Genomic DNA, 25,895 nt, shown 5'->3' on the forward strand with positions numbered 1-25,895 from the left:
AATGGGTTTTGGGCAAGTTCGGCCTAATTTGGACCAAATATGGGCGTGGCTGCCCCGCAGGCACCGTTTGGCGGTTGGGGTCCGGGACCCCCTCAAAAGTTCGGTCACTGGTCCTAGTTGGTTGGTCAACTGCTATCTCGAAATCAAGTTTCACAAAAAATACCCATTGTCCCCCCCCCCCCCCCCCCCCCCCTTGAGAAAAAGAGTGAGCTCACAAAATTAAAATTAAAAATGTAAGCGCTCCCAAAATAACAAGCATTTCACAAAAAATGAAATAATTATAAAACAAAGTCGCAACGAAAGAAAAATAACCCCATTCCTTGATAACTTTAAAATAGACATCGCAAAATCTCAATAAACTTGGAATTCTGCTAGTATAATCACCACATCCACTTGAATAATTAAACTTCAAAATCATGAGTTAGTACACCTCAACACTGTCTGAGAATCTACTCTGTCTTTTCTTTGTCATCTAAGCAGTCCTTAGTAAGATCAGTCAAGGTGGTCGTTGCAATTCCATTATCACGTGGGATATCATCCACATCTAGTTCAGTGGCACGTGTCATGAGTTCTTGTATATCCTTGTCTACTCCCATGCTGCTGTCATAATACATGTCCATCTCCCTCCTGAACAGCCTCAATACTAACAATCCTGGGGAAATGGGTTTTAATATGGTTAATTTCATAACATTTTCAATATTAATTATTACTCATATTCTGCAGACTGCAGAGTACTTATAAAGTTATATAATATAAATTATCAGATTCATCTAAAGAGAAAGTCGACCTTCTAAGAACAGGTAACATAGAAAACACAGTATTTTGCCCACCAGCAACAAGAAAGAGGCCCACTATAGGATAGCTGATATTCTCTCTATCAAAACTAAAGTACTTCCTAGGACCCTTCTTGCGAGTTTCCTTAGTGGACTCATCTCTCTTCTTGGGTTCCTTCAGGAAACCGTTACTTTCCCTCCACTCTGGGTGAGAAGTTGTTAGTTAGTCAGTTAGTTAGTTTGTTAGATTGTTTGTTAGTTAGTTTATTAGTTTGTTTGTTAGTTTGTGGTGACTGACGCATACCATTTATTAAATTTAAATTAATAATAATACATTTTTTTTGTTACAATGAAAGGACAAAAACAGAACACGAGGATAATTAAGTGACTAAGATAAAATGTATTAGTCAAACAAGCAACTTTATTAATTAAAAACAAACACATATTTAAAAATTCAATAATTCAAACAAGCAACTTTATTGATAAAAACACACCTTTAAAAATTTGATAATTCAAACAAGCAACTTTATCGATTAAAAACAAACGTACCTATATTAAAAATTTTAATAATTCAAACAAGTAAATTTAATTGTTTATAAATGAAACTTTATAAGTTTAACAAGCAAATTCATTTAAATAATTGTACAAGTTATGAAAATATATTAAAAAGATAGATATTAAAAAGTGAAAACACTTGATTAAAAACAATATATACATGATAGAGTCATTATAGCGTATAAATATACTATAGAATATCGCTGTGAATTCTAGCAGGGAGGTGCAGTGAAGCATATACACGTGAGGCATTGACACGTGACTGCAATAAACCAATCAGCTTCTAAAAAATACGACTCACCTCCCCACAAAAATCGACGTGTATCAAATCACAAACAATTCATCCAATATCACATCAAAACAGAGTCGAGCCAAAGACCTCCAAGGTAACTGACAATTTTAGCTACATTCTTAAAACAAATAATTATAGGTTGCTGATCTAACTTGACCTTTATATCTCGCAAGCTGGAATCTTTGAAGTTATTGGCAATAATTAAAAAGAAGTCCCTTATCTCATAAAGCCACAGTTTAAGTAAAACAAAAACGTGTTGAACGTCTTTTTTAACGTCAGACAGATGAATTGGAGTTACATCCATTTTAGATGGGACACTTGGCAAACCTCCAACTTCTGAAAATTACAGTGTTACTGTATCCATGGTTACTGTATCCATCAACTAGAACACATATCTTGTTATGGACAACAATATTCCGTGTTCTATACGAACAGTAACACTGTAATTTCCACGAGTCCATTATAAAGTGCTTACCTTTAAGTTGGGTTAGAGAGACAGGAGGCATGTAGGGAATGTAGTGGGTGGGGGGACTGTAGGGGGGGGGGCTGTAGGGGGGGGGGGACTGTAGGGGGGGGGGGGGCTGTAGGGGGGGGGGGCTGTAGGGGGGGGGGACTGTAGGGGGGACTGTAGGGGGGGGGGGGACTGTAGGGGGGGGGGACTGTAGTGCTTACCTTTAAGTTGGGTTAGAGAGACAGGAGGCATGTAGGGAATGTAGTGGGTGGGGGGACTGTAGGGGGGGACTGTAGGGGGGGACTGTAGGGGGGGGGGGGGACTGTAGGGGGGGGGGACTGTAGGGTGGGGGGACTGTAGGGGGGGGGACTGTAGGGAATGTAGTGGGTGGGGGGACTGTAGGGGGGGGACTGTAGGGGGGGGACTGTAGGGGGGGGGACTGTAGTGCTTACCTTTAAGTTGGGTTAGAGAGACAGGAGGCATGTAGGGAATGTAGTGGGGGGGGGGACTGTAGGGGGGGGGGGGGGACTGTAGTGCTTACCTTTAAGTTGGGTTAGAGAGACAGGAGGCATGTAGGGAATGTAGTGGGGGGGGACTGTAGGGGGGGGGGGGACTGTAGTGGGGGGGGGGGGGGACTGTAGGGGGGGGGGGTACTGTAGTGCTTACCTTTAAGTTGGGTTAGAGAGACAGGAGGCATGTAGGGAATGTAGTGGGTGGGGGGACTGTAGGGGGGGGACTGTAGGGGGGGGGGACTGTAGTGCTTACCTTTAAGTTGGGTTAGAGAGACAGGAGGCATGTAGGGAATGTAGTGGGGGGGGGGGGGGGGGACTGTAGGGGGGGGGGACTGTAGTGCTTACCTTTAAGTTGGGTTAGAGAGACAGGAGGCATGTAGGGAATGTAGTGGGGGGGGACTGTAGGGGGGGGGGACTGTAGGGGGGGGGGGACTGTAGTGCTTACCTTTAAGTTGGGTTAGAGAGACAGGAGGCATGTAGGGAATGTAGTGGGTGGGGGGACTGTAGGGGGGGGGGGGGACTGTAGGGGGGGGGGGGACTGTAGGGGGGGGGGACTGTAGTGCTTACCTTTAAGTTGGGTTAGAGAGACAGGAGGCATGTAGGGAATGTAGTGGGGGGGGACTGTAGGGGGGGGGGGGACTGTAGTGTTTACCTTTAAGTTGGGTTAGAGAGACAGGAGGCATGTAGGGAATGTAGTGGGTGGGGGACTGTAGGGGGGGGGACTGTAGTGTTTACCTTTAAGTTGGGTTAGAGAGACAGGAGGCATGTAGGGAATGTAGTGGGGGGGGACTGTAGGGGGGGGGACTGTAGTGCTTACCTTTAAGTTGGGTTAGAGAGACAGGAAGCATGCGCATGTAGGGAATGTAGTGGGTGGGGGGACTGTTGGGGGGGACTGTAGGGGGGGACTGTAGGGGGGGACTGTAGGGGGGGGGGGACTGTAGTGCTTACCTTTAAGTTGGGTTCGAGAGACAGGAGGCATGTAGGGAATGTAGTGGGGGGGGGGGGGACTGTAGGGGGGGGGGGACTGTAGGGGGGGGGGGGGGACTGTAGTGCTTACCTTTAAGTTGGGTTAGAGAGACAGGAGGCATGTAGGGAATGTAGTGGGGGGGGGGACTGTAGGGGGGGGACTGTAGTGTTTACCTTTAAGTTGGGTTAGAGAGACAGGAGGCATGTAGGGAATGTAGTGGGGGGGGGGGGGACTGTAGTGCTTACCTTTAAGTTGGGTTAGAGAGACAGGAAGCATGCGCATGTAGGGAATGTAGTGGGTGGGGGGACTGTTGGGGGGGACTGTAGGGGGGGGACTGTAGGGGGGGGGACTGTAGGGGGGGGGGGACTGTAGTGCTTACCTTTAAGTTGGGTTAGAGAGACAGGAGGCATGTAGGGAATGTAGTGGGGGGGGGGGGACTGTAGGGGGGGACTGTAGTGCTAACCTTTAAGTTGGGTTAGAGAGACAGGAGGCATGTAGGGAATGTAGTGGGGGGGGACTGTAGGGGGGGGGGGACTGTAGGGGGGGGACTGTAGTGCTTACCTTTAAGTTGGGTTAGAGAGACAGGAGGCATGTAGGGAATGTAGTGGGGGGGGGACTGTAGGGGGGGACTGTAGTGCTAACCTTTAAGTTGGGTTAGAGAGACAGTTGGGTTAGAGAGACAGGAGGCATGTAGGGAATGTAGTGGGTGGGGGGACTGTAGGGGGGGACTGTAGGGGGGGGGACTGTAGGGGGGGGGGGACTGTAGGGGGGGGGGGACTGTAGGGGGGGGGACTGTAGGGGAGACTGTAGGGGGGGGGGGGACTGTAGGGCGGGGGACTGTAGAGCGGGGGACTGTAGGGTGGGGGACTGTAGGGGGGGGGACTGTAGTGCTTACCTTTAAGTTGGGTTAGAGAGACAGGAGGCATGTAGGGAATGTAGTGGGTGGGGACTGTTGGGGGGGGGGGGCTGTAGGGGAGACTGTAGGGGGGGGACTGTAGGGGGGGGGGACTGTAGGGGGGACTGTAGGGGGGGGGGGGACTGTAGGGGGGGGACTGTAGTGATTACCTTTAATTAAGTTGGGTTAGAGAGACAGGAGGCATGTAGGGAATGTAGTGGGGGGACTGTAGGGGGGGGGGACTGTAGGGGGGGGACTGTAGTGCTTACCTTTAAGTTGGGTTAGAGAGACAGGAGGCATGTAGGGAATGTAGTGGGTGGGGGGACTGTAGGGGGGGACTGTAGGGGGGTGGACTGTAGTGGGGGGGGACTGTAGGGGGGGGGGGACTGTAGGGGGGACTGTAGGGTGGGGGACTGTAGGGGGGGGGGACTGTAGTGGGGGGGGGACTGTAGTGCTTACCTTTAAGTTGGGTTAGAAAGACAGGAGGCATGTAGGGAATGTAGTGGGTGGGGGGACTGTAGGGGGGGGACTGTAGGGGGGGGGGGGACTGTAGTGCTAACCTTTAAGTTGGGTTAGAGAGACAGGAGGCATGTAGGGAATGTAGTGGGTGGGGGGACTGTAGGGGGGGGACTGTAGGGGGGGGACTGTAGGGGGGGGGGACTGTAGGGGGGGGGGGACTGTAGGGGAGACTGTAGGGGGGGGGACTGTAGGGGGGGGGACTGTAGGGGGACTGTAGGGTGGGGGACTGTAGGGGGGGGACTGTAGTGCTTACCTTTAAGTTGGGTTAGAGAGACAGGAGGCATGTAGGGAATGTAGTGGGTGGGGACTGTTGGGGGGGGGGGACTGTAGGGGAGACTGTAGGGGGGGGGACTGTAGGGGGGGGGGACTGTAGGGGGGGACTGTAGGGGGGGGACTGTAGGGGGGGGGGGGACTGTAGTGATTACCTTAATTAAGTTGGGTTAGAGAGACAGGAGGCATGTAGGGAATGTAGTGGGGGGACTGTAGGGGGGGGGACTGTAGGGGGGGGGGGGACTGTAGTGCTTACCTTTAAGTTGGGTTAGAGAGACAGGAGGCATGTAGGGAATGTAGTGGGTGGGGGGACTGTAGGGGGGGACTGTAGGGGGGGGGACTGTAGTGGGGGGGGACTGTAGGGCGGGGGACTGTAGAGCGGGGGACTGTAGGGTGGGGGACTGTAGGGGGGGGGGGGGACTGTAGTGGGGGGGGGACTGTAGTGCTTACCTTTAAGTTGGGTTAGAAAGACAGGAGGCATGTAGGGAATGTAGTGGGTGGGGGGACTGTAGGGGGGGGGGGGGGACTGTAGTGGGGGGGGGGGACTGTAGGGGGGGGGGGGACTGTAGGGGGGACTGTAGGGTGGGGGACTGTAGGGGGGGGGGACTGTAGTGTTTACCTTTAAGTTGGGTTAGAGAGACAGGAGGCATGTAGGGAATGTAGTGTGTGGGGGGACTGTAGGGGGGGGGGACTGTAGGGGGGGACTGTAGGGGGGACTGTAGGGGGGGGGGACTGTAAGGGGGGGGGGGGGGGGGGCCGGGGGGACTGTAGGGGGGGGGACTGTAGTGTTTACCTTTAAGTTGGGTTAGAGAGACAGGAGGCATGTAGGGTTTAAGGTATTTTCTGTTCCACACAGCTGCATTCTCTGTGAGTAGGGGAGTGTATTGGTATCTGTAGTGTTGCGCTCTGATGTACCTGAGTGGGGTGTAACTACATGAGAGGTGACAGACAAGCTTGTATATTAGGGAACACAAAACTGTTGGATCACAAACTGAAATTATTTGTCGAACTAGAGTGCGCTACCTGGACTCTTGTTCGACACGTACCGAAGTTCGACAGGGCTGTCGAACTAGAGTGCGAATCTTGTCAGATACTGGTCACATATTATGTCGTCGGATCAATAGTAATTATTAATTTGTGTATTTCTTGTTATTGAACAATGGACCACTTTCTAAAACTTACTGGGCGGCGAGAGTACCTTTGATCTAGGCAAGATACTGGCCGTGGATCGATTAGTTTTAAGAATGAAAAATGAATTCCGATCATTTCCAAGTTCTTTTATATTCTTGTTTTATATATATTTGTCAGTGCAGTGGATACTATTTCTGCTCATTTTGGGTACGGACTTTTGTCAAATTCAAGCGTACTCCTTTTTATACCAACTTATAAAAATTTCACATTAAACGAACTTAAATCAAGATTCTAAATTGCCCTTGCAATAGCATCCTTATCTTAACCAATTTTCCGGCATTACCCAGACAACCGGATGAGATAAGGAGCAAATTATTATATAACATTGTTCATGAAATAATTTGTGTTGCACGGTGTATAATCAAAAGTACGGACTTTTGTCAAATTCAAGCTTACTCCATTTTACCAACTTATAAAAATTTCACATGAACTGAACTTAAATCAGGATTCTAAATTACGCGTACAATAGCATTACACATACGCGCTGACCTTCACAAACCCTTAATGCTAGGCAGGATCAATATTTTGAGGTAATGATTTGAGATCAGTATCACATCATTATGGGACATGAGCCCATATACGCGCCAAATATGAAATATGGGCGTGGCTCCACAGGGTTGGGACTCAACTAGCGGCGTTCGGTGATTTGAGTTACCAATGACCTATATAACCCGATTCAGCAGCAAAAAAACTTTATACATTGAAGTGCACACTCAACTCCTCCCTTCTGCGGGAGTATAATGCGCTATCACTGGATCTAAAAAACTAAGAATTTTGTTTGAATGCCCTTACGTAGGTAATGTAGCATTAGTGAAGGGGTCGTGGTCAATGAGCTTGCGGACCTCAGAGTTACTTACGTAGGTAATGTAGAATTAGTGAAGGGGTCGTGGTCAATGAGCTTGCGGACCTCAGAGTTACTTACGTAGGTAATGTAGAATTAGTGAAGGGGTCGTGGTCAATGAGCTTGCGGACCTCAGAGTTACTTACGTAGGTAATGTAGAATTAGTAAAGGGGTCGTGGTCAATGAGCTTGCGGACCTCAGAGTTACTTACGTAGGTAATGTAGAATTAGTGAAGGGGTCGTGGTCAATGAGCTTGCGGACCTCAGAGTTACTTACGTAGGTAATGTAGCATTAGTGAAGGGGTCGTGGTCAATGAGCTTGCGGACCTCAGAGTTACTTACGTAGGTAATGTAGTATTAGTGAAGGGGTCGTGGTCAATGAGCTTGCGGACCTCAGAGTTACTTACGTAGGTAATGTAGAATTAGTGAAGGGGTCGTGGTCAATGAGCTTGCGGACCTCAGAGTTACTTACGTAGGTAATGTAGTATTAGTGAAGGGGTCGTGGTCAATGAGCTTGCGGACCTCAGAGTTACTTAAGTAGGTAATGTAGCATTAGTGAAGGGGTCGTGGTCAATGAGCTTGCGGACCTCAGAGTTACTTACGTAGGTAATGTAGAATTAGTGAAGGGGTCGTGGTCAATGAGCTTGCGGACCTCAGAGTTACTTACGTAGGTAATGTAGCATTAGTGAAGGGGTCGTGGTCAATGAGCTTGCGGACCTTGACAGAGTTACTTACGTAGGTAATGTAGCATTAGTGAAGGGGTCGTGGTCAATGAGCTTGCGGACCTCAGAGTTACTTACGTAGGTAATGTAGAATTAGTGAAGGGGTCGTGGTCAATGAGCTTGCGGACCTCAGAGTTACTTATGTAGGTAATGTAGCATTAGTGAAGGGGTCGTGGTCAATGAGCTTGCGGACCTCAGAGTTACTTACGTAGGTAATGTAGCATTAGTGAAGGGGTCGTGGTCAATGAGCTTGCGGACCTCAGAGTTACTTATGTAGGTAATGTAGCATTAGTGAAGGGGTCGTGGTCAATGAGCTTGCGGACCTCAGAGTTACTTACGTAGGTAATGTAGCATTAGTGAAGGGGTCGTGGTCAATGAGCTTGCGGACCTCAGAGTTACTTACGTAGGTAATGTAGCATTAGTGAAGGGGTCGTGGTCAATGAGCTTGCGGACCACAGAGTTACTTACGTAGGTAATGTAGAATTAGTGAAGGGGTCGTGGTCAATGAGCTTGCGGACCTCAGAGTTACTTACGTAGGTAATGTAGAATTAGTGAAGGGGTCGTGGTCAATGAGCTTGCGGACCTCAGAGTTACTTACGTAGGTAATGTAGCATTAGTGAAGGGGTCGTGGTCAATGAGCTTGCGGACCTCAGAGTTACTTACGTAGGTAATGTAGCATTAGTAAAGGGGTCGTGGTCAATGAGCTTGCGGACCTCAGAGTTACTTACGTAGGTAATGTAGCATTAGTGAAGGGGTCGTGGTCAATGAGCTTGCGGACCTCAGAGTTACTTACGTAGGTAATGTAGCATTAGTGAAGGGGTCGTGGTCAATGAGCTTGCAGACCTCAGAGTTACTTATGTAGGTAATGTAGCATTAGTGAAGGGGTCGTGGTCAATGAGCTTACGGACCTCAGAGTTACTTACGTAGGTAATGTAGCATTAGTGAAGGGGTCGTGGTCAATGAGCTTGCGGACCTCAGAGTTACTTACGTAGGTAATGTAGCATTAGTGAAGGGGTCGTGGTCAATGAGCTTGCGGACCTCAGAGTTACTTACGTAGGTAATGTAGCATTAGTAAAGGGGTCGTGGTCAATGAGCTTGCGGACCTCAGAGTTACTTACGTAGGTAATGTAGCATTAGTGAAGGGGTCGTGGTCAATGAGCTTGCGGACCTCAGAGTTACTTACGTAGGTAATGTAGCATTAGTGAAGGGGTCGTGGTCAATGAGCTTGCGGACCTCAGAGTTACCCTCGAGTAACTTGGCGATCAGGTTGATGAACCATGGGTTCTGGTGGTATTGTTGGAACGCAGCGAACCACAGCAACCAGTCTAGCCGGTAGTGGTAGGGGGATATCAGACAGGGGCGCCGGTCTACTGAGCCTGGCTTACACTTAAACTCGTACTCCTGAAGTAAGTTCAGACTGGTAAGTTCAGACTGGTAAGTTCAGACTGGTAAGTTCAGACTGGTAAGTTCAGACTGGTAAGTTCAGACTGGTAAGTTCAGACTGGTAAGTTCAGACTGGTAAGTTCAGACTGGTAAGTTCAGACTGGTAAGTTCATACTGGTAAGTTCAGACTGGTAAGTTCAGACTGGTAAGTTCAGACTGGTAAGTTCAGACTGGTAAGTTCAGACTGGTAAGTTCAGACTGGTAAGTTCAGACTGGTAAGTTCAGACTGGTAAGTTCAGACTGGTAAGTTCAGACTGGTAAGTTCAGACTGGTAAGTTCAGACTGGTAAGTTCAGACTGGTAAGTTCAGACTGGTAAGTTCAGACTGGTAAGTTCAGACTGGTAAGTTCAGACTGGTAAGTTCAGACTGGTAAGTTCAGACTGGTAAGTTCAGACTGGTAAGTTCAGACTGGTAAGTTCAGACTGGTAAGTTCAGACTGGTAAGTTCAGACTGGTAAGTTCAGACTGGTAAGTTCAGACTGGTAAGTTCAGACTGGTAAGTTCAGACTGGTAAGTTCAGACTGGTAAGTTCCTGGTAGATTCCTGGTAAATTCCTGATAACTTCCAGGTCAGTTCCAGGTATAGAAATTGAATTAAATGGAAATAAAGGCAAAGCATTTGAATAAGGTCGAAATAATTTCGAAGTTCGTTTTTAAAAACAGGATTGATAATTCAACGCCAGAAATAAAGGCCGAAGCATTGTAAAGTGCAGGATTTTATTTATTTATTTGGGATGTGAGCTCTAGAAACTAAGCAATATTTCCACATACCACCCACTGAGTACTAGATGTTATAAATTCTTCTGATGTACCTTCTAGAATAACCTCCGTTCTTTCTTTTGTTATACTGAAGAATGAATATTGTAACAACCGCTAACGAGTACCACCTGTGAAATTGCTAAATCCATCCCGGGTAGAATAACCAATATTATCTACCTCAAGTAGAGATATAATGTAGATCAAATCAACATTTTGGGTTGAAACTTGGCACAGTACATTAACTTTCTACTATTTCCACATCACTAACCTGCCGAAAGCACCGTAAGTGTTAACGAGCCGGAAGGAATCAAAGGATGTGTTCATCTGCTGTCTGGAGGAGAGTAGGTTCTGGATAACAGGAACACTGAGGAACATCAGCAACACTCCCATTGATCCGTTCAGAACTGCTCGCTGATATCGGGCTGAAATAGTGACATAGTGAAATAGTGACAAAGTGAAATAGTGACATGTACCTTTGTTTATTTTATCTTAAAGCCTAGGATATTAGGTATTCATAAGAGTAACTATTATCTGAGTGAACAAATTTCGAAAGTTCTAAAACAATTAGAAAAACGATTAGAAAAATATATCCATATAAAGTTACCCGGTTTGTTTTGACACTTGACTGAAATTCGATCTGCCATGGCAACATAGTTCTGTGTAGTCTTAGAGAAAAATCGCAGCAAATATCCGTCATCGAAACAGAAGATTGAAGGCAGCATCGTTAGCCAGTTTAAGAAGGAGAAGTTTCCTGATGTAATAATTACCACCTGATGAAATAAAGATTACCAGAATTGAGAATCTAAGATAAACATTTGGTTGGAGGATGATCTATTCTACCTCTTTAAAAGTGTTTATATTAGGGTCTGGTTAAGTGTAATTTTAATTTCAGGTTGTAATACACTGTTTTAGGTTAAGAGGCGTCGTGAGACTAATATGGATCTGAGTCCAGTTACCATAGTAACAGCACGTCCAGTTACCATAGTAACAGCACGTCCAGTTACCATAGTAACAGCACGTCCAGTTACTATAGTAACAGCACGTCCAGTTACCATAGTAACAGCACGTCCAGTTACCATAGTAACAGCACGTCCAGTTACCATAGTAACAGCACGTCCAGTTACTATAGTAACAGCACGTCCAGTTACCATAGTAACAGCACGTCCAGTTACCATAGTAAGAGCACGTCCAGTTACCATAGTAACAGCACGTCCAGTTACCATAGTAACAGCACGTCCAGTTACCATAGTATAGTAACAGCACGTCCAGTTACCATAATAACAGCACGTCCAGTTACCATAGTAACAGCCCCAGTTACCATGTAGTAACAGCACGTCCAGTTACCATAGTAACAGCACGTCCAGTTACCATAGTAACAGCACGTCCAGTTACCATAGTAACAGCACGTCCAGTTACCATAGTAACAGCACGTCCAGTTACCATAGTAACAGCACGTCCAGTTACCATAGTTACAATACTCATGGATCTGAGAATATTCCCGTCTTTATAACTTCCACCCCGGGGTTTAACTTTAAGACTTGAAATAGCTCAAGGGACCCATCAGAAACAAATTTGGCTTGGGTAGAAATTTTGGCTATGGTGCAGTTTTGCGCAATTGACCACGCCCTTTTTTAGTGCTTTTGCGACTTTATAATCAAAATAACTCAGCTCCTAATTAGAGTTAGGAACTCAAATTGGCCTTAAATGTGTGCATAATTATCACATTTAGGGTGGTAGAGCATAATTTCATAGTCCTCCGACATCAGGTTGTTTAGTTTTTAGGCCGAAACCTATTTTTACGTTCTCGCGAGTAGCGATTACAGCGCTTAAAATCTAAATAACCCAGCTTCTGATTAGAGTTGGGAGCTAAACTTGGGCATGAAAGCGTTCAGAATCATCACATTAAGTAGACATGTTAATATTCAGGTAACCCTGAAATAATAATGGAAGATTTAATTTGGTTTATTTGATAATAAAACCATATTGTAAGATAAATTATGCGTATATTTCTTTCACTAGTGGGGTAACACGTTTTATCTATGTAATTATAATGAGTTATGAATTCATAATCATAAATCGGCAAGGCATGTTGGCTAAATTTAATAGGCATCATTAAGATAACCATAATTTGAGTGGGAATATTGCCGAAAAACCAAGTTGTAGAATCCAGCACTAATGAGACAGTGAAAGGAATTATATCCTAGATTTAAATTTTCCCCAGTAATAAATGCAGCAAATCGAATTAAAATGTGTACCCTTATCACTTATCAGTCACCGATGCAAATGAGTAATTAACGTTCATGAGAATTTGTTGAGTACTTATGTGCATGACCGGGGGGGGGGGGGGGGGGGGTGCAGGTACCCCCGGCATGACCCCGCAGTATTTAAACCCCCTTTATCCTCGTTGGGAGTAGCTCAGTAGCGTCTCAGTGTAGCTGTCTTTAAATCCAGTTACCATAGTAACAATACTCTTTAAGTGGTTTTTTACAATCGAAAAACAACTTTAGTTGATTTTTGGCGACACCGGAAAACTTATTAACCAAGATGTACACTTCGTAGATCTAACTCTAATACAAAATCTGACTGTCCGGCATAACCAAACAGTTATATCCACGGGCTTTAAAAATATAATCGACATTTCCGCTCATCCCTTCATCCAATGTTAATGACTTTAATATCTTAATTTATAAATAAGATATCTTAAATGTTGCATTATATTCAAGATTTCAGTGATTCCAGTCTTCTAAATACATGAACGACTGAGAGTTTTCATACCTAATTTTCATTTTAATATAGCCGTCACGATTTAACTCTATGTATCACAATATAGGTATAAAGAAACGAATTATGAAGCTGTTCGCATGCCTCTTCTGTCTTGCATCGATTGCAGGAGTGCAGAGCAGTGAATTTTTTGACGCCTACGAACAGCAGTACCTTGCTACGGTGGAGTTCATTAAAGAAACCATAACAGAAATCTTATCCGACGATGGAACAGATTTCCAGCCCCAAGTCAAGGAACTCATAACCCTAGTTGAGTCTCAGCTCTGTCCAGATGAAGACGCTGAAGATAATGCCGAGTGTGACTCTGGTTCCAACTGGCTGCTTGGATGCAAGTGCACGAGCGAGTTTGCTGGTCTTGAAGGTAACTGCAAGAACACGCCCTGCAAGATGATTCAACATTTCAAAGACAATGCACCCAAAGCAATGAGTGACTTCATGGCTGCTAACAGTTACGAGGAGATGATGACGGTGGTCATGAATGTTGTGGAGGAGATATGGAGGATTCTCTGTGAGTGTCGGGGTGTTGTTGATGCTGCCATCAGCTGTGCTCGTAATTACGACGGTCTAGTCTTCATCCTATCTAGTTATGATAGGACCAACTTCGACGAGATCGTGAACCACGTTGAATGGGAGACTGCGAGGGGAATAGTACACGGCTACCTTGATGCAATCTGCGGGGAAGAAAATGGCGAGGACTGTCCGGCAGTGCTGAGCAATTGGCAGGCAGGAAATGGAATCTTCTTTGACAACACCTTTAACGGAGTGGACACATGTATCTCTATGATCAGAGCTGAGAAGGAGACAAAAGCTTCTGTGGATGCTATGGTGTACGAAGAAGGCATGGACATGGAATCTTATATTGATGGGTGGGTGGATGCGTACATGAAGATGGAGGAGAAGTTAATATGTGATGCTGACTGTGCCGGGGAGATGCAGGAACTGATATACTCCAGTTGCTGTGTTAAAAGAGCAGCAGAGAGGTTGTCTACAGAGACCATGAAGACGAAGTACGTGAAGTTCTTCAAGAACATTTGGAGGTTCATCTACCCCGGAGAGGCTCCAGAACTGAAGAATGCCGTGAATAGGTTCATGGAGATGTACCGACCTGTCAGCTTCTGTGGAGCCAAAACAGATGTTTACAGGACGATGAACAAGCAGTGCAATGCTATCAAGGCTTAACCTCTCAGGACTGCATATGCTGATATAAAATATTCGAGTTTTAAAACTGTTTGTTAAACGATTTTATCATCTCTGTAAAATTTGGTAGAGTATTTATTTCAAGTTAAAAGCAAATCTAGCCAGTCTATTTCTTTTCCAGATAAAGTCGTGCCGATCAAATTGCCTTCAGTTCTTAGTTACCAATTGTAACGCACCCTTCTAGAGTTCTAATATAGGTGCTAATTTTATTAGAAAAATTCAGCCAAATTAAAAATTTTGACCCTTATCAGTCACCGATGATGCAAATGAGTAATTAACGTTCTTGAGAATTTGTTGAGTCATGTGTTATGTGCATGAGTTATGAGAATTTGTTGAGTACTTATGTGCATGACGTGTTACCATGTTTATAATGACCCCGCAGTATTTAACCCCCGCTTATCCTCGTTAGGAGTAGCTCAGTAGCGTCTCAGTGTAGCTGTCTTTAAGTCCAGTTACCATAGTAACAATACTCTTTAAGTGGTTTTTTACAATAAAAAAACAACTTTGGTTGCTTTCCGGCGACACCGGAAAACTTATTAACCAAGATGTACACTTCGTAGATCTAACTCTAATACAAAATCTGACTGTCCGGCATAACCAAACAGTTATATCCACGGGCTTTAAAAATATAATCGACATTTCCGCTCATCCCTTCATCAAATGTTAATGACTTTAATATCTTAATTTATAAATAAGATATCTTAAATGTTGCATTATATTCAAGATTTCAGTGATTCCAGTCTTCTAAATACATGAACGACTGAGAGTTTTCATACCTAATTTTCATTTTAATATAGCCGTCACGATTTAACTCTATGTATCACAATATAGGTATAAAGAAACGAATTATGAAGCTGTTCGCATGCCTCTTCTGTCTTGCATCAATTGCAGGGGTGCAGAGCAGTGAAGTTTTTGACGCCTACGAACAGCAGTACCTTGCTACGGTGGAGTTCATTAAAGAAACCATAACAGAAATCTTATCCGACGATGGAACAGATTTCCAGCCCCAAGTCAAGGAACTCATAACCCTAGTTGAGTCTCAGCTCTGTCCAGATGAAGACACTGAAGATAATGCCGAGTGTGACTCTGGTTCCAACTGGCTGCTTGGATGCAAGTGCACGAGCGAGTTTGCCGGTCTTGAAGGTAACTGCAAGAACACCCCCTGCAAGATGATTCAACATTTCAAAGACAATGCACCCAAAGCAATGAGTGACTTCATGGCTGCTAACAGTTACGAGGAGATGATGACGGTGGTCATGAATGTTGTGGACGAGATATGGAGGATTCTCTGTGAGTGTCGGGGTGTTGTCGATGCTACCATCAGCTGTGCTCGTAATTACGACGGTCTAGTCTTCATCCTATCTGGTTTTGATAGGACCAACTTCGACGAGATCGTGAACCACGTTGAATGGGAGACTGCGAGGGGAATAGTACACGGCTACCTTGATGCAGTCTGCGGGGAAGAAAATGGCGAGGACTGTCTGGCAGTGCTGAGCAATTGGAGGGCAGGAAATGGTATCTTCTTTGACAACACCTTTAACGGAGTGGACACATGTATCTCTATGATTCGAGCTGAGAAGGAGACAAAAGCGGAGACAAAAGCTTCCGTGTACGAAGAAGGCATGGACATGGAATCTTATATTGATGGGTGGGTGGATGCGCACATGAAGCTGGAGGAGAAGGTAATATGTGATGCTGACTGTGCCGGGGAGATGCAGGAACTGATGTACTCCAGTTGCTGTGTTAAAAGAGCAGGAGAGAGGTTGTCTACAGAGAGCATGAAGGGGAAGTACGTGAAGTTCTTCAAGAACATTTGGAGGTTCATCTACCCCGGAGAGGCTCCAGAACTGAAGAATGCCGTGAATAGGTTAATGCAGATGTTCCGACCTGCCAGCTTCTGTGGAGCCAAAACAGATGTCTACAGGGAGATGAACAAGAAGTGCAATGCTATCAAGGCTTAACCTCTCAGGACTGCATATGCTGATATCAAATATTCGAGTTTTAAAACTGTTTGTTAAACGATTTTATCATCTCTGTAAAATTTGGTAGAGTATTTATTTCAAGTTAAAAGCAAATCTAGCCAGTCTATTTCTTTTCCAGATAAAGTCGTGCCGATCAAATTGCCTTCAGTTCTTAGTTACCAATTGTAACGCACCCTTCTAGAGTTCTAATATAAGTGCTAATTTTATTAGAAAAATTCAGCAAAATTAAAAATTTTGACCCTTATCAGTCACCGATGATGCAAATGAGTAATTAACGTTCATAAGAATTTGTTTATTACTGCTACTTATGTGCATGACCATCTGTAATTATTCTCATCATTGCAATTGCCTTTCTTTCAGAAAGTGAAAGTTGCTGTTTAAGTATCTCAATCTCGTTTATAAACGTGATATAAAATTCGGAAAAAATTGCGAAGTAAAAAATTTAGCAGCCGATTCCACATAGTTGTAGTGAATACTTTTAACAACTTTTTTTTTTAATGTAAAAGTTTTTCTTACCTGGAAGAATATCTGAGCTGATCCAGCAAAGGCGGCAACTTGGCGATGTGGTATTAACAATAACCATGGTAACAATAGTTCTATTATGTGATTACCCATAGTTTCCACTTTATGCCACTGAAGAGTTTGGGTCAGAGTGGTCGTAATTTTAGTGTCGATAATAGTGACCTTACAGACATTAAAAAATAGCGACAAATCATAATGTTTTTCATCTTTGCAATAGTTTGAAATTCGGCTTTCCAAAGCAGTCCACAATTCTTCAAAATTCTCAAAACTCCACGAATAAAATGGACCATATGATGAGAATTGGCAGGGCGCCAGATATGATGAGAATTGGCAGGGAGCCAGATAATGAGAATTGGCAGGGCGCCATATAATTACCTCTGGAGGAGCGTGGTGTAGGAACCAGCTGAGAGGGTTGGGAACTGGCTGTGTTTCGTAGTGATAGTTCATACAGGTCAGATCGTGCCAGCATTTGTCACCTCTTATCTTAAAAAAATAAGGTACGTGGAATAGAATTAATCATTTCACAGAATCGGTAAAGTCTCAATACCCGAAAATTCCGGCTGGTTAAGAATCCATTTGACTCCAAATTTGACTACGTCTTGTGTGTTACAACTTACATTAACATTAAGAAATTCTTATCACCGCTTCAAAACAACGTACAGACTTCTGGATAGGTTCAAATTGGTTGCAATTGCCTCTATTATTTACAACTTATGGAGCAATGTATGGTCTATTGTACTTACTATTAGAGTAATTGGCCAAAAAGTAGTTCTGCTCGGAAGGAACACAACAATTTTCGTGTTTGGATAAAAGAATTCGGCTACTTTTGGGTGCTACTCATGGCGATTATCTAAAGTTTATGGAATATAAGAATTAGGCTACTTTTGGGTGCTACTCATAGTGATTATCTAAAGTTTATGGAATATAAGGTGAATGGCGATGATCTATCCAACATTGGTTTGAAATCAAGTCAACTGAAAATGATTGCTTTCAATCTAGTTGACCCAGAAACGTTCGAGAGAACATTTAGAAAATAAAATCTAAATTAAAAAACCAACAAATAAAACTGTGAGGAATAGTGTACATTACACTAGGAACCTTAATGAGCCCAGCACCGATCATGATTCTGAAGATGAGCCAGCGGTAGCCGTAGATACACAGGCGGGAAGTGGGCGTGTTGACAGGAAGTAACTGTATGCTGAATACCGGAACTAACCAGATAGCCAGGAACCCTGTCTCCAGCAGCTGAGACTCCCAACCTGTGGGAGGGAGTTAATATAGGGGGTAACCTAGTAACCTAGTAACCTAGTAACCCAGTAACCTAGTAATCTAGTAACCTAGTAACCTAGTAATCTAGTAATCTAGTAACCTAGTAACCTAGTAATCTAGTAACCTAGTAACTTAGTAACCTAGTAACTTAGTAACCTAGTAACTTAGTAACTTAGTAACCTAGTAACTTAGTAACCTAGTAACCTAGTAATCTAGTAACCTAGTAATCTAGTAACCTAGTAATCTAGTAACCTAGTAACCTAGTAATCTAGTAACCTAGTAACCTAGTAACCTAGTAACCTAGTAGCCTAGTAGCCTAGTAACCTAGTAACATAGTAACCTAGTAACCTAGTAACCCAGTAACCTAGAAATCTAGTAGCCTAGTAACCTAGTAACCTAGTAACCTAGTAACCTAGTAACCTAGTAACATAGTAACCTAGTAACCTAGTAACCTAGTTACCCAGTAACCTAGTAACCTAGTAACCTAGTTACCCAGTAACCTAGTAACCTAGTAACCTAGTAACCTAGTAACCTAGTTACTTGCTACTAAGTAACTAGTAAGTAGGGGGGGGGGGGCCAACGCCCCAAAAGGCCCCAAAAAGCCCAGATTTCTAGGGCCCTTTTTGGATTTTCGATATGTGTAGGGCCTTTTGGGGCCCTAGAATTAACTTCAATTTCATCAAGTTTGATATATGCTTTAAAGTGCTTTAATTATATTATCTGACTACTTGCACAGTACTTTTATGTTTATTTGAGTGTATTTACATGGAGATTATGGTCCATAAACACTATCAAATAGTGGTCAGGGTCAAAAGGCCCCAAAAAGCCCCGATTTCTAGGGCCCTTTTTGGATTTTCGATATGTGTGGGCCTTTTGGGCCCCCCCCCCCCCTAAGTAACTAGTTAATATAGGGGGAGGAGGTAACCTAGTACTTTAGTAACCTAGTAACCTAGTTACTTACTACTAAGTAAGTAGTAAGTAACTAGTTAATATAGGGGGAGACCGCTTCATTGGAAGATTGCTGTTTTTATCGACATTAACAGCATCGTTCAAAAAATTAAGATCGATAAATAACTGTAACCTTGTTCATAATTTGACGGGAGGTAAAAATTACAAGATAAGTCTCACGCAAATCTCACAGCTGTATCTACGTACCAAAAGCGTACCACTGCTGTCCAACGTTAACAATGGAATGGTATAGCCCCCACAGTGCCGCCATGATGAACATGTTGGCAGATCCTTGCAGGAACACTCCTATACTGAGCACTAGCCCTGTGAAATAGTGTTTTTTAATAATGGAACATTTCTCATTTCTCTCATGTCAGGCATGTTATTTTGTTCAAACTATTACAACCATTTTGGGCTATCTTATAAATATATAAAACCCTGATAGATTACAAATTACCTAGCTCCGCTATAACACAAGCTAAATTGTTAAACGATTAATTAACACCCGGGACACATGTTTTAGTTTTCACTCTCTTGAGAGGGTCGAATGATTACTGGGATGAAATGAGAGTGTCGGGAAATAACTAAAACTGACCTGTGTTGCTGATCAGCTGTAATGCTGTGTCAATGTGTTCTTCAGGTATGAACCAAAACAAGGTCGGAACTGCTAGAAAACTGTCTACTCTCGTTTGTCCGGGCCTGCAAGTAACAAAGTAAAGGTGAGCAGTTGTGGAACATAGGCTACTGTCCGGGCCTGCAAGTAACTAAGTAAAGGTGAGCCGGTGGTGGAACATTCTCCCGGCTCCAGTATCACAATTCGTAGGTAATACACGGTACCGAAGACAGAGAGAGAAAGAGAAAGAGAGAGAGAGAGAGAGAGAGAGAGAGAGAGAGAGAGAGAGAGAGAGAGAGAGAGAGAGAGAGAGAGAGAGAGAGAGAGAGAGAGAGAGAGAGAGAGAGAGAGAGAGAGAGAGAGAGAGAGAGAGAGAGAGAGAGAGAGAGAGAGAGAGAGAGAGAGAGAGAGAGAGAGAGAGAGAGAGAGAGAGAGAGAGAGAGAGAGAGAGAGAGAGAGAGAGAGAGAGAGAGAGAGAGAGAGAGAGAGAGAGAGAGAGAGAGAGAGAGAGAGAGAGAGAGAGAGAGAGAGAGAGAGAGAGAGAGAGAGAGAGAGAGAGAGAGAGAGAGAGAGAGAGAGAGAGAGAGAGAGAGAGAGAGAGAGAGAGAGAGAGGAGAGAGAGAGAGAGAGAGAGAGAGAGAGAGAGAGAGAGAGAGAGAGAGAGAGAGAGAGAGAGAGAGAGAGAGAGAGAGAGAGAGAGAGAGAGAAGAGAGAGAGAGAGAGAGAGAGAGAGAGAGAGAGAGAGAGAGAGAGAGAGAGAGAGAGAGAGAGAGAGAGAGAGAGAGAGAGAGAGAGAGAGAGAGAGAGAGAGAGAGAGAGAGAGAGAGAGAGAGAGAGAGAGAGAGAGAGAGAGAGAGAGAGAGAGAGAGAGAGAGAGAGAGAGAGAGAGAGAGAGAGAGAGAGAGAGAGAGAGAGAGAGAGAGAGAGAGAGAGAGAGAGAGAGATAGAGAGAGAGAGATAGAGAGATAGAGAGATAGAGAGAGAGACAGAGAGAGAGAGAGAGAGAGAGAGAGAGAGAGAGAGAGAGAGAGAGAGAGAGAGAGAGAGAGAGAGAGAGAGAGAGAGAGAGAGAGAGAGAGAGAGAGAGAGAGAGAGAGAGAGAGAGAGAGAAAGAGAGAGGGAGAAGACAGGTTGGATACAGGTTGGATACAGTGTGATTATAAAATATTTACGATACACATTTTGCTAAATATCACTCTAAATAGCCTAGTACGTGTGAATCTAACAGCGTATATGATCTACTACTACTACTACTACTAGTACTACAAGTATATCAATACATTAATACAGTACGTATAACGGAGGCCAGCTTGGTCCCGAGAAAAAAACTAGACGATCAGATGAAAATATACTCCGCAACACCAATTTTGTTAAAAGTAAGGAGGGGGGGGGGGTTGAAAAATTAATAAGACTTACTGGAGTTTGAAATATTAATAAGACTTACTGGAGTTTGAAGTGAGTTCTAAGTCTGTGCATGTTAATAAAACTTACTGGAGTTTGAAGTGAGTTCTAAGTCTGTGCATGTAAGCAGGAATTGGTAATATCCCATCAGCTCCCAACAGAGCTTTGTTCTGAAAAAGCGAAACAGAAAACGCCACACCTGTAAAAGTAAGGAGTTATGTTGCTATGGTGTTGCTATGGCTGGTGTAAGTAAGGAGTTGTGTTGCTATGGTGTTGCTATGACTGGTGTAAGTAAGGAGTTGTGTTGCTATGGTGTTGCTATGACTGGTGTAAGTAAGGAGTTATGTTGCTATGGTGTTGCTATGACTGGTGTAAGTAAGGAGTTGTGTTGCTATGGTGTTGCTATGACTGGTGTAAGTAAGGAGTTATGTTGCTATGGTGTTGCTATGACTGGTGTAAGTAAGGAGTTGTGTTGCTATGGTGTTGCTATGACTGGTGTAAGTAAGGAGTTGTGTTGCTATGGTGTTGCTATGGCTGGTGTAAGTAAGGAGTTATGTTGCTATGGTGTTGCTATGACTGGTGTTAAGTTCAGCATCTTACCGTGTTAAAGTACCAATAATATTCAACATAACTTCTATGTACCCTATGTAGCATAAGTAGTAAGTACTTACAATAAATAAAGGCGAGCGACCGTAAGAAAATAATTCTAGTCAACCAGAACCCTCGTAATTCCTGCGTTTTTTCCTCTGGTTCATTTTCTTTCTTCACCTCCGTAGCCATTCTAACTTTAGTGGAACAACATTAACTTCTTATCAGGAAATACTGGTTGGATGATCCGTGGTTTAAACATATTTTGGTATCTGTAAAAATCCGGTTTCTTAACAATGGAGGTTCAGTATAATATTAGAGATATATAGGAGATGTAAAATAAATAATACGGTGGGGTGGTAGTCTTCATAAATCAGTAGAATATGTTAAACTTACAGAATAGATTAATCAAAAGAGTGGGGTGATAGTGGGGTGGGGTGATAGTCTTCATAAATCAGTAGAATATGTTAAACTTACACAATAGATTAATCAAAAGGTGGGGTGATAGTCTTCATAAATCAGTAGAATATGTTAAACTTACACAATAGATTAATCAAAAGAGTGGGGTGATAGTCTTCATAAATCAGTAGAATATGTTAAACTTACACAATAGATTAATCAAAAGGTGGGGTGATAGTCTTCATAAATCAGTAGAATATGTTAAACTTACACAATAGATTAATCAAAAGAGTGGGGTGATAGTCTTCATAAATCAGTAGAATATGTTAAACTTACAGAATAGATTAATCAAAAGAGGTGGGGTGATAGTCTTCATAAATCAGTAGAATATGTTAAACTTACAGAATAGATTAATCAAAAGAGTCCTCTTTAAAGTTAAAATTATCTCAAAATTAAAGGTGTTTAATTTCTCAAGGGGTATAAAACAAATTTCAAGTCGTACGAGGTCAATGAGTAAGAAAATCCTCAATCAGATGTGGAATTCAAATTGGCCAGCAGCCAAGTGACAGTTGGCCAGCAGCCAAGTGACAGTTCTCTGAATTAGCATATTTGTTCGACATCACGTGAACTAATATTCGATAAGCAATGTGAACTATTCGCAAAATCTGTCTTTTTGTGTGTGTGTGTGTGTGTTTCACAAATCATAACACGGTAAATTCCCTGATACTCTAGTAGCAGGGTGTAGTTGAGTGTGCACTTCGATGTGTACTATTTCTGACAACACAGGGTTGTTTGTTAGGTCATTCTAAACCAAAATCGTTTAGGTGGACAATTTGTTTCGCTAGAGACAACCCTACAGGGCAAATTTTCTAAATTACCCTCAGTCGCGTATACGGGAATTTCGTATTTCGGCTCCTGAAGGTCATAGAGACTTAATTTTTAGCTTAAAATCACCGCAATGGCCACATTTATATACAACTTACTAATCAATATATGGTCTAAAATTGTTTGTTTCCGAGATATCTGCAAAAAACTAATTTTAAGTTCAGGCGTAGGCACAAATTTCATCAAATTTGTATCTCCGCTTCTGAAGGTCTTAGAGACTCAAACTTTGGCTTAAAATGACTGCAATGCACATGTTTATATTGACACTATAAAGGTCATAAAGGCCCAAAATGCTTACTTTTGGAAAAAATCCAGAAAAACTGATTTTCACTGGGGAAGTGAAAATATCTACTCTAGAAGCTAATTGAAATCGAGTATGCAGTTTGGTGTCTACAACTTTTCTAGAAACCAGGTCCTTTGTATGGTCATTCTGGATCAGAATTGATAAGGTACGCAATTTCTATCAGTAGTTCCAACCCTAGGGGGGAAATTTCTAAATTACCCTCAGGCGCAAATATATGACTTTTGTATCTCGGCTTCTGAACGTTGTAGGGGCCTCTCTTTTAGGGGCCTCTCTTTTAGCTCAAACTAACTGCAAAGGCCACATTTACATACAAGCTATAAAGCAACATAGGGTTTATAGTGCTTAGTTTTGGAGATATTCATTAAAAACTGTTTTAACTTTCGTGCATCCTAAAATAGTAACATCAAACGACAAATTGTACTTAATTTTGGTATCCCGGGCTAAAAAAGTCTTACAGGCACTTTACTTGCAGCACAGCAAAAGTTCAGCATGAACACATTCAGATAATATTTATGAAGCAACACAATTCAGTTTCAGAAGCTCCTTCAAGCTATCTTGTGTTATCCTTAAATGTATACGTCTAACCATCTCTCTGGTTACTATCATCTCGTTAAAGGCAAGGCTCGACCGGGACCGATTTTTTGGCCGGGACTGGGACTGGGAAAAAGTGCCAGGACCGGGATTAAGACCGGGACCGGAATTAAGGATCAGGATTAAGCCCAGATCCCGGTCTTAACATAAGTTGGGCTCTCTCCAGTACTTTTTGGCTATTATAGCTAATCAACTCCAATCCAACCTCATGTAGTAGAATCTACTTCTAGTTTCCTTCAATTCAGCTATCTCCATCTAAGTAAAGGTGAGCAGTTGTGGAACATAGGCTACTGTCCGGGCCTGCAAGTAACTAAGTAAAGGTGAGCAGTTGTGGAACATAGGCTACTGTCCGGGCCTGCAAGTAACTAAGTACAGGTGAGCAGTTGTGGAACATAGGCTACTGTCCGGGCCTGCAAGTAACTAAGTAAAGGTGAGCCAGTTGTGGAACATAGGCTACTGTCCGGGCCTGCAAGTAGCTAAGTAAAGGTGAGCAGTTGTGAAACATAGGCTACTGTCCGGGCCTGCAAGTAACTAAGTAAAGGTGAGCCAGTTGTGGAACATAGGCTACTGTCCGGGCCTGCAAGTAACTAAGTAAAGGTGAGCAGTTGTGAAACATAGGCTACTGTCCGGGCCTGCAAGTAACTAAGTAAAGGTAAGCAGTTGTGGAACATAGGCTACTGTCCGGGCCTGCAAGTAACTAAGTAAAGGTGAGCAGTTGTGGAACATAGGCTACTGTCCGGGCCTGCAAGTAACTAAGCAAAGGTGAGCCAGTGGTGGAACATAGGCTACTGTCCGGGCCTGCAAGTAACTAAGTTAAGGTGAGCAGTTGTGGAACATAGGCTACTGTCCGGGCCTGCAAGTAACTAAGTAAAGGTGAGCAGTTGTGGAACATAGGCTACTGTCCGGGCCTGCAAGTAACTAAGTAAAGGTGAGCAGTTGTGGAACATAGGCTACTGTCCGGGCCTGCAAGTAACTAAGTAAAGGTGAGCAGTTGTGGAACATAGGCTACTGTCCGGGCCTGCAAGTAACTAAGTAAAGGTGAGCAGTTGTGGAACATAGGCTACTGTCCGGGCCTGCAAGTAACTAAGTAAAGGTGAGCAGTTGTGGAACATAGGCTACTGTCCGGGCCTGCAAGTAACTAAGTAAAGGTGAGCAGTTGTGGAACATAGGCTACTGTCCGGGCCTGCAAGTAACTAAGTAAAGGTGAGCAGTTGTGGAACATAGGCTACTGTCCGGGCCTGCAAGTAACTAAGTAAAGGTGAGCCAGTGGTGGAACATTCTCCCGGCTCCAGTATCACAATTCGTAGGTTACTCCGGTATCGGAGGGGGGGGGGTTGAAATATTAATAAGACTTACTGGAGTTTGAAGTGAGTTCTAAGTCTGTGCATGTTAATAAAACTTACTGGAGTTTGAAGTGAGTTCTAAGTCTGTGCATGTAAGCAGGAATTGGTAATATCCCATCAGCTCCCAACAGAGCTTTGTTCTGAAAAAGCGAAACAGAAAACGCCACACCTGTGAAAGTAAGGAGTTATGTTGCTATGGTGTTGCTATGACTGGTGTTGAGTTCAACATCTTACCGTGTTAAAGTACCAATAATATTCAACATAACTTCTATGTAGCATAAGTAGTAAGTACTTACAATAAATTAAGGCGAGCGACCGTAAGAAAATAATTCTAGTCAACCAGAACCCTCGTAATTCCTGCGTTTTTTCCTCTGGTTCATTTTCTTTCTTCACCTCCGTAGCCATTCTACCTTTAGTGGAACTGCATTAACTTCTTATCAGGAAAAACTGGTTGGATGATCCGTGGTTTAAACTTACATATTATCTGTAAAAATCCGGTTTCTTAACAATGGAGGTTCAGTATAATATAGGAGATGTAAAATAAATAATACGGTGGGGTGGTAGTCTTCATAAATCAGTAGAATATGTTAAACTTACAGAATATATTAATCAAAAGAGTGGGGTGATAGTGGGGTGGGGTGATAGTCTTCATAAATCAGTAGAATATGTTAAACTTACAGAATATATTAATCAAAAGAGTGGGGTGATAGTGGGGTGGGGTGATAGTCTTCATAAATCAGTAGAATATGTTAAACTTACAGAATATATTAATCAAAAGAGTGGGGTGATAGTGGGGTGGGGTGATAGTCTTCATAAATCAGTAGAATATGTTAAACTTACAGAATATATTAATCAAAAGAGTGGGGTGATAGTGGGGTGGGGTGA

The 25,895-nt window shown here is 43.4% G+C and overlaps 2 protein-coding genes across 6 annotated transcripts in view; one reads left to right on the forward strand and one right to left on the reverse strand.

Moving 5' to 3' along the window:
* The window catches only part of LOC134817484 (uncharacterized), a 96,956-nt gene extending 82,691 nt beyond the window's left edge, over nucleotides 1-14,265 (forward strand). Inside the window, exon 2 of one of the 2 annotated variants that reach the window (XM_063826635.1) lies at nucleotides 13,026-14,265. In XM_063826635.1, coding sequence (XP_063682705.1) covers nucleotides 13,035-14,147 — 1,113 coding nt within the window. In that variant the 5' untranslated portion in view covers nucleotides 13,026-13,034 and the 3' untranslated portion in view covers nucleotides 14,148-14,265. Of the gene's footprint in view, nucleotides 1-13,017 lie in introns of both variants that reach the window. The other variant, XM_063826628.1, reaches the window with a different exon arrangement.
* Nucleotides 1-25,416, reverse strand: LOC134817361 (lipase maturation factor 1-like). 4 transcript variants are annotated; one of them, XM_063826505.1, is made up of 14 exons: nucleotides 25,307-25,416; nucleotides 20,991-21,099; nucleotides 19,482-19,585; nucleotides 19,094-19,210; nucleotides 17,768-17,928; nucleotides 17,045-17,152; nucleotides 16,664-16,780; nucleotides 10,792-10,957; nucleotides 10,456-10,609; nucleotides 10,200-10,275; nucleotides 9,171-9,388; nucleotides 6,028-6,149; nucleotides 831-977; nucleotides 1-652 (listed from the first exon to the last, which is right to left on the reverse strand). In XM_063826505.1, exons 1-14 carry the CDS (start codon nucleotides 25,413-25,415, stop codon nucleotides 450-452), a joined length of 1,911 nt encoding a protein of 636 aa, XP_063682575.1. In that variant the 5' UTR covers nucleotide 25,416; the 3' UTR covers nucleotides 1-449. The 4 variants fall into 4 exon arrangements, with proteins under 4 accessions (XP_063682575.1, XP_063682569.1, XP_063682582.1 ...); XM_063826499.1 differs by lacking the exon at nucleotides 25,307-25,416 and adding an exon at nucleotides 21,572-21,681; XM_063826512.1 differs by lacking the exons at nucleotides 1-652; nucleotides 831-977; nucleotides 25,307-25,416 and adding exons at nucleotides 1,142-1,956; nucleotides 21,572-21,681.
* Nucleotides 25,417-25,895: the final 479 nt, after the last annotated feature.

Source organism: Bolinopsis microptera, chromosome 1 (assembly GCF_026151205.1).
Source record: "Bolinopsis microptera isolate Bmic1 chromosome 1, MBARI_Bmic_1.0, whole genome shotgun sequence".
Taxonomy (NCBI): Eukaryota; Metazoa; Ctenophora; class Tentaculata; order Lobata; family Bolinopsidae; genus Bolinopsis; species Bolinopsis microptera.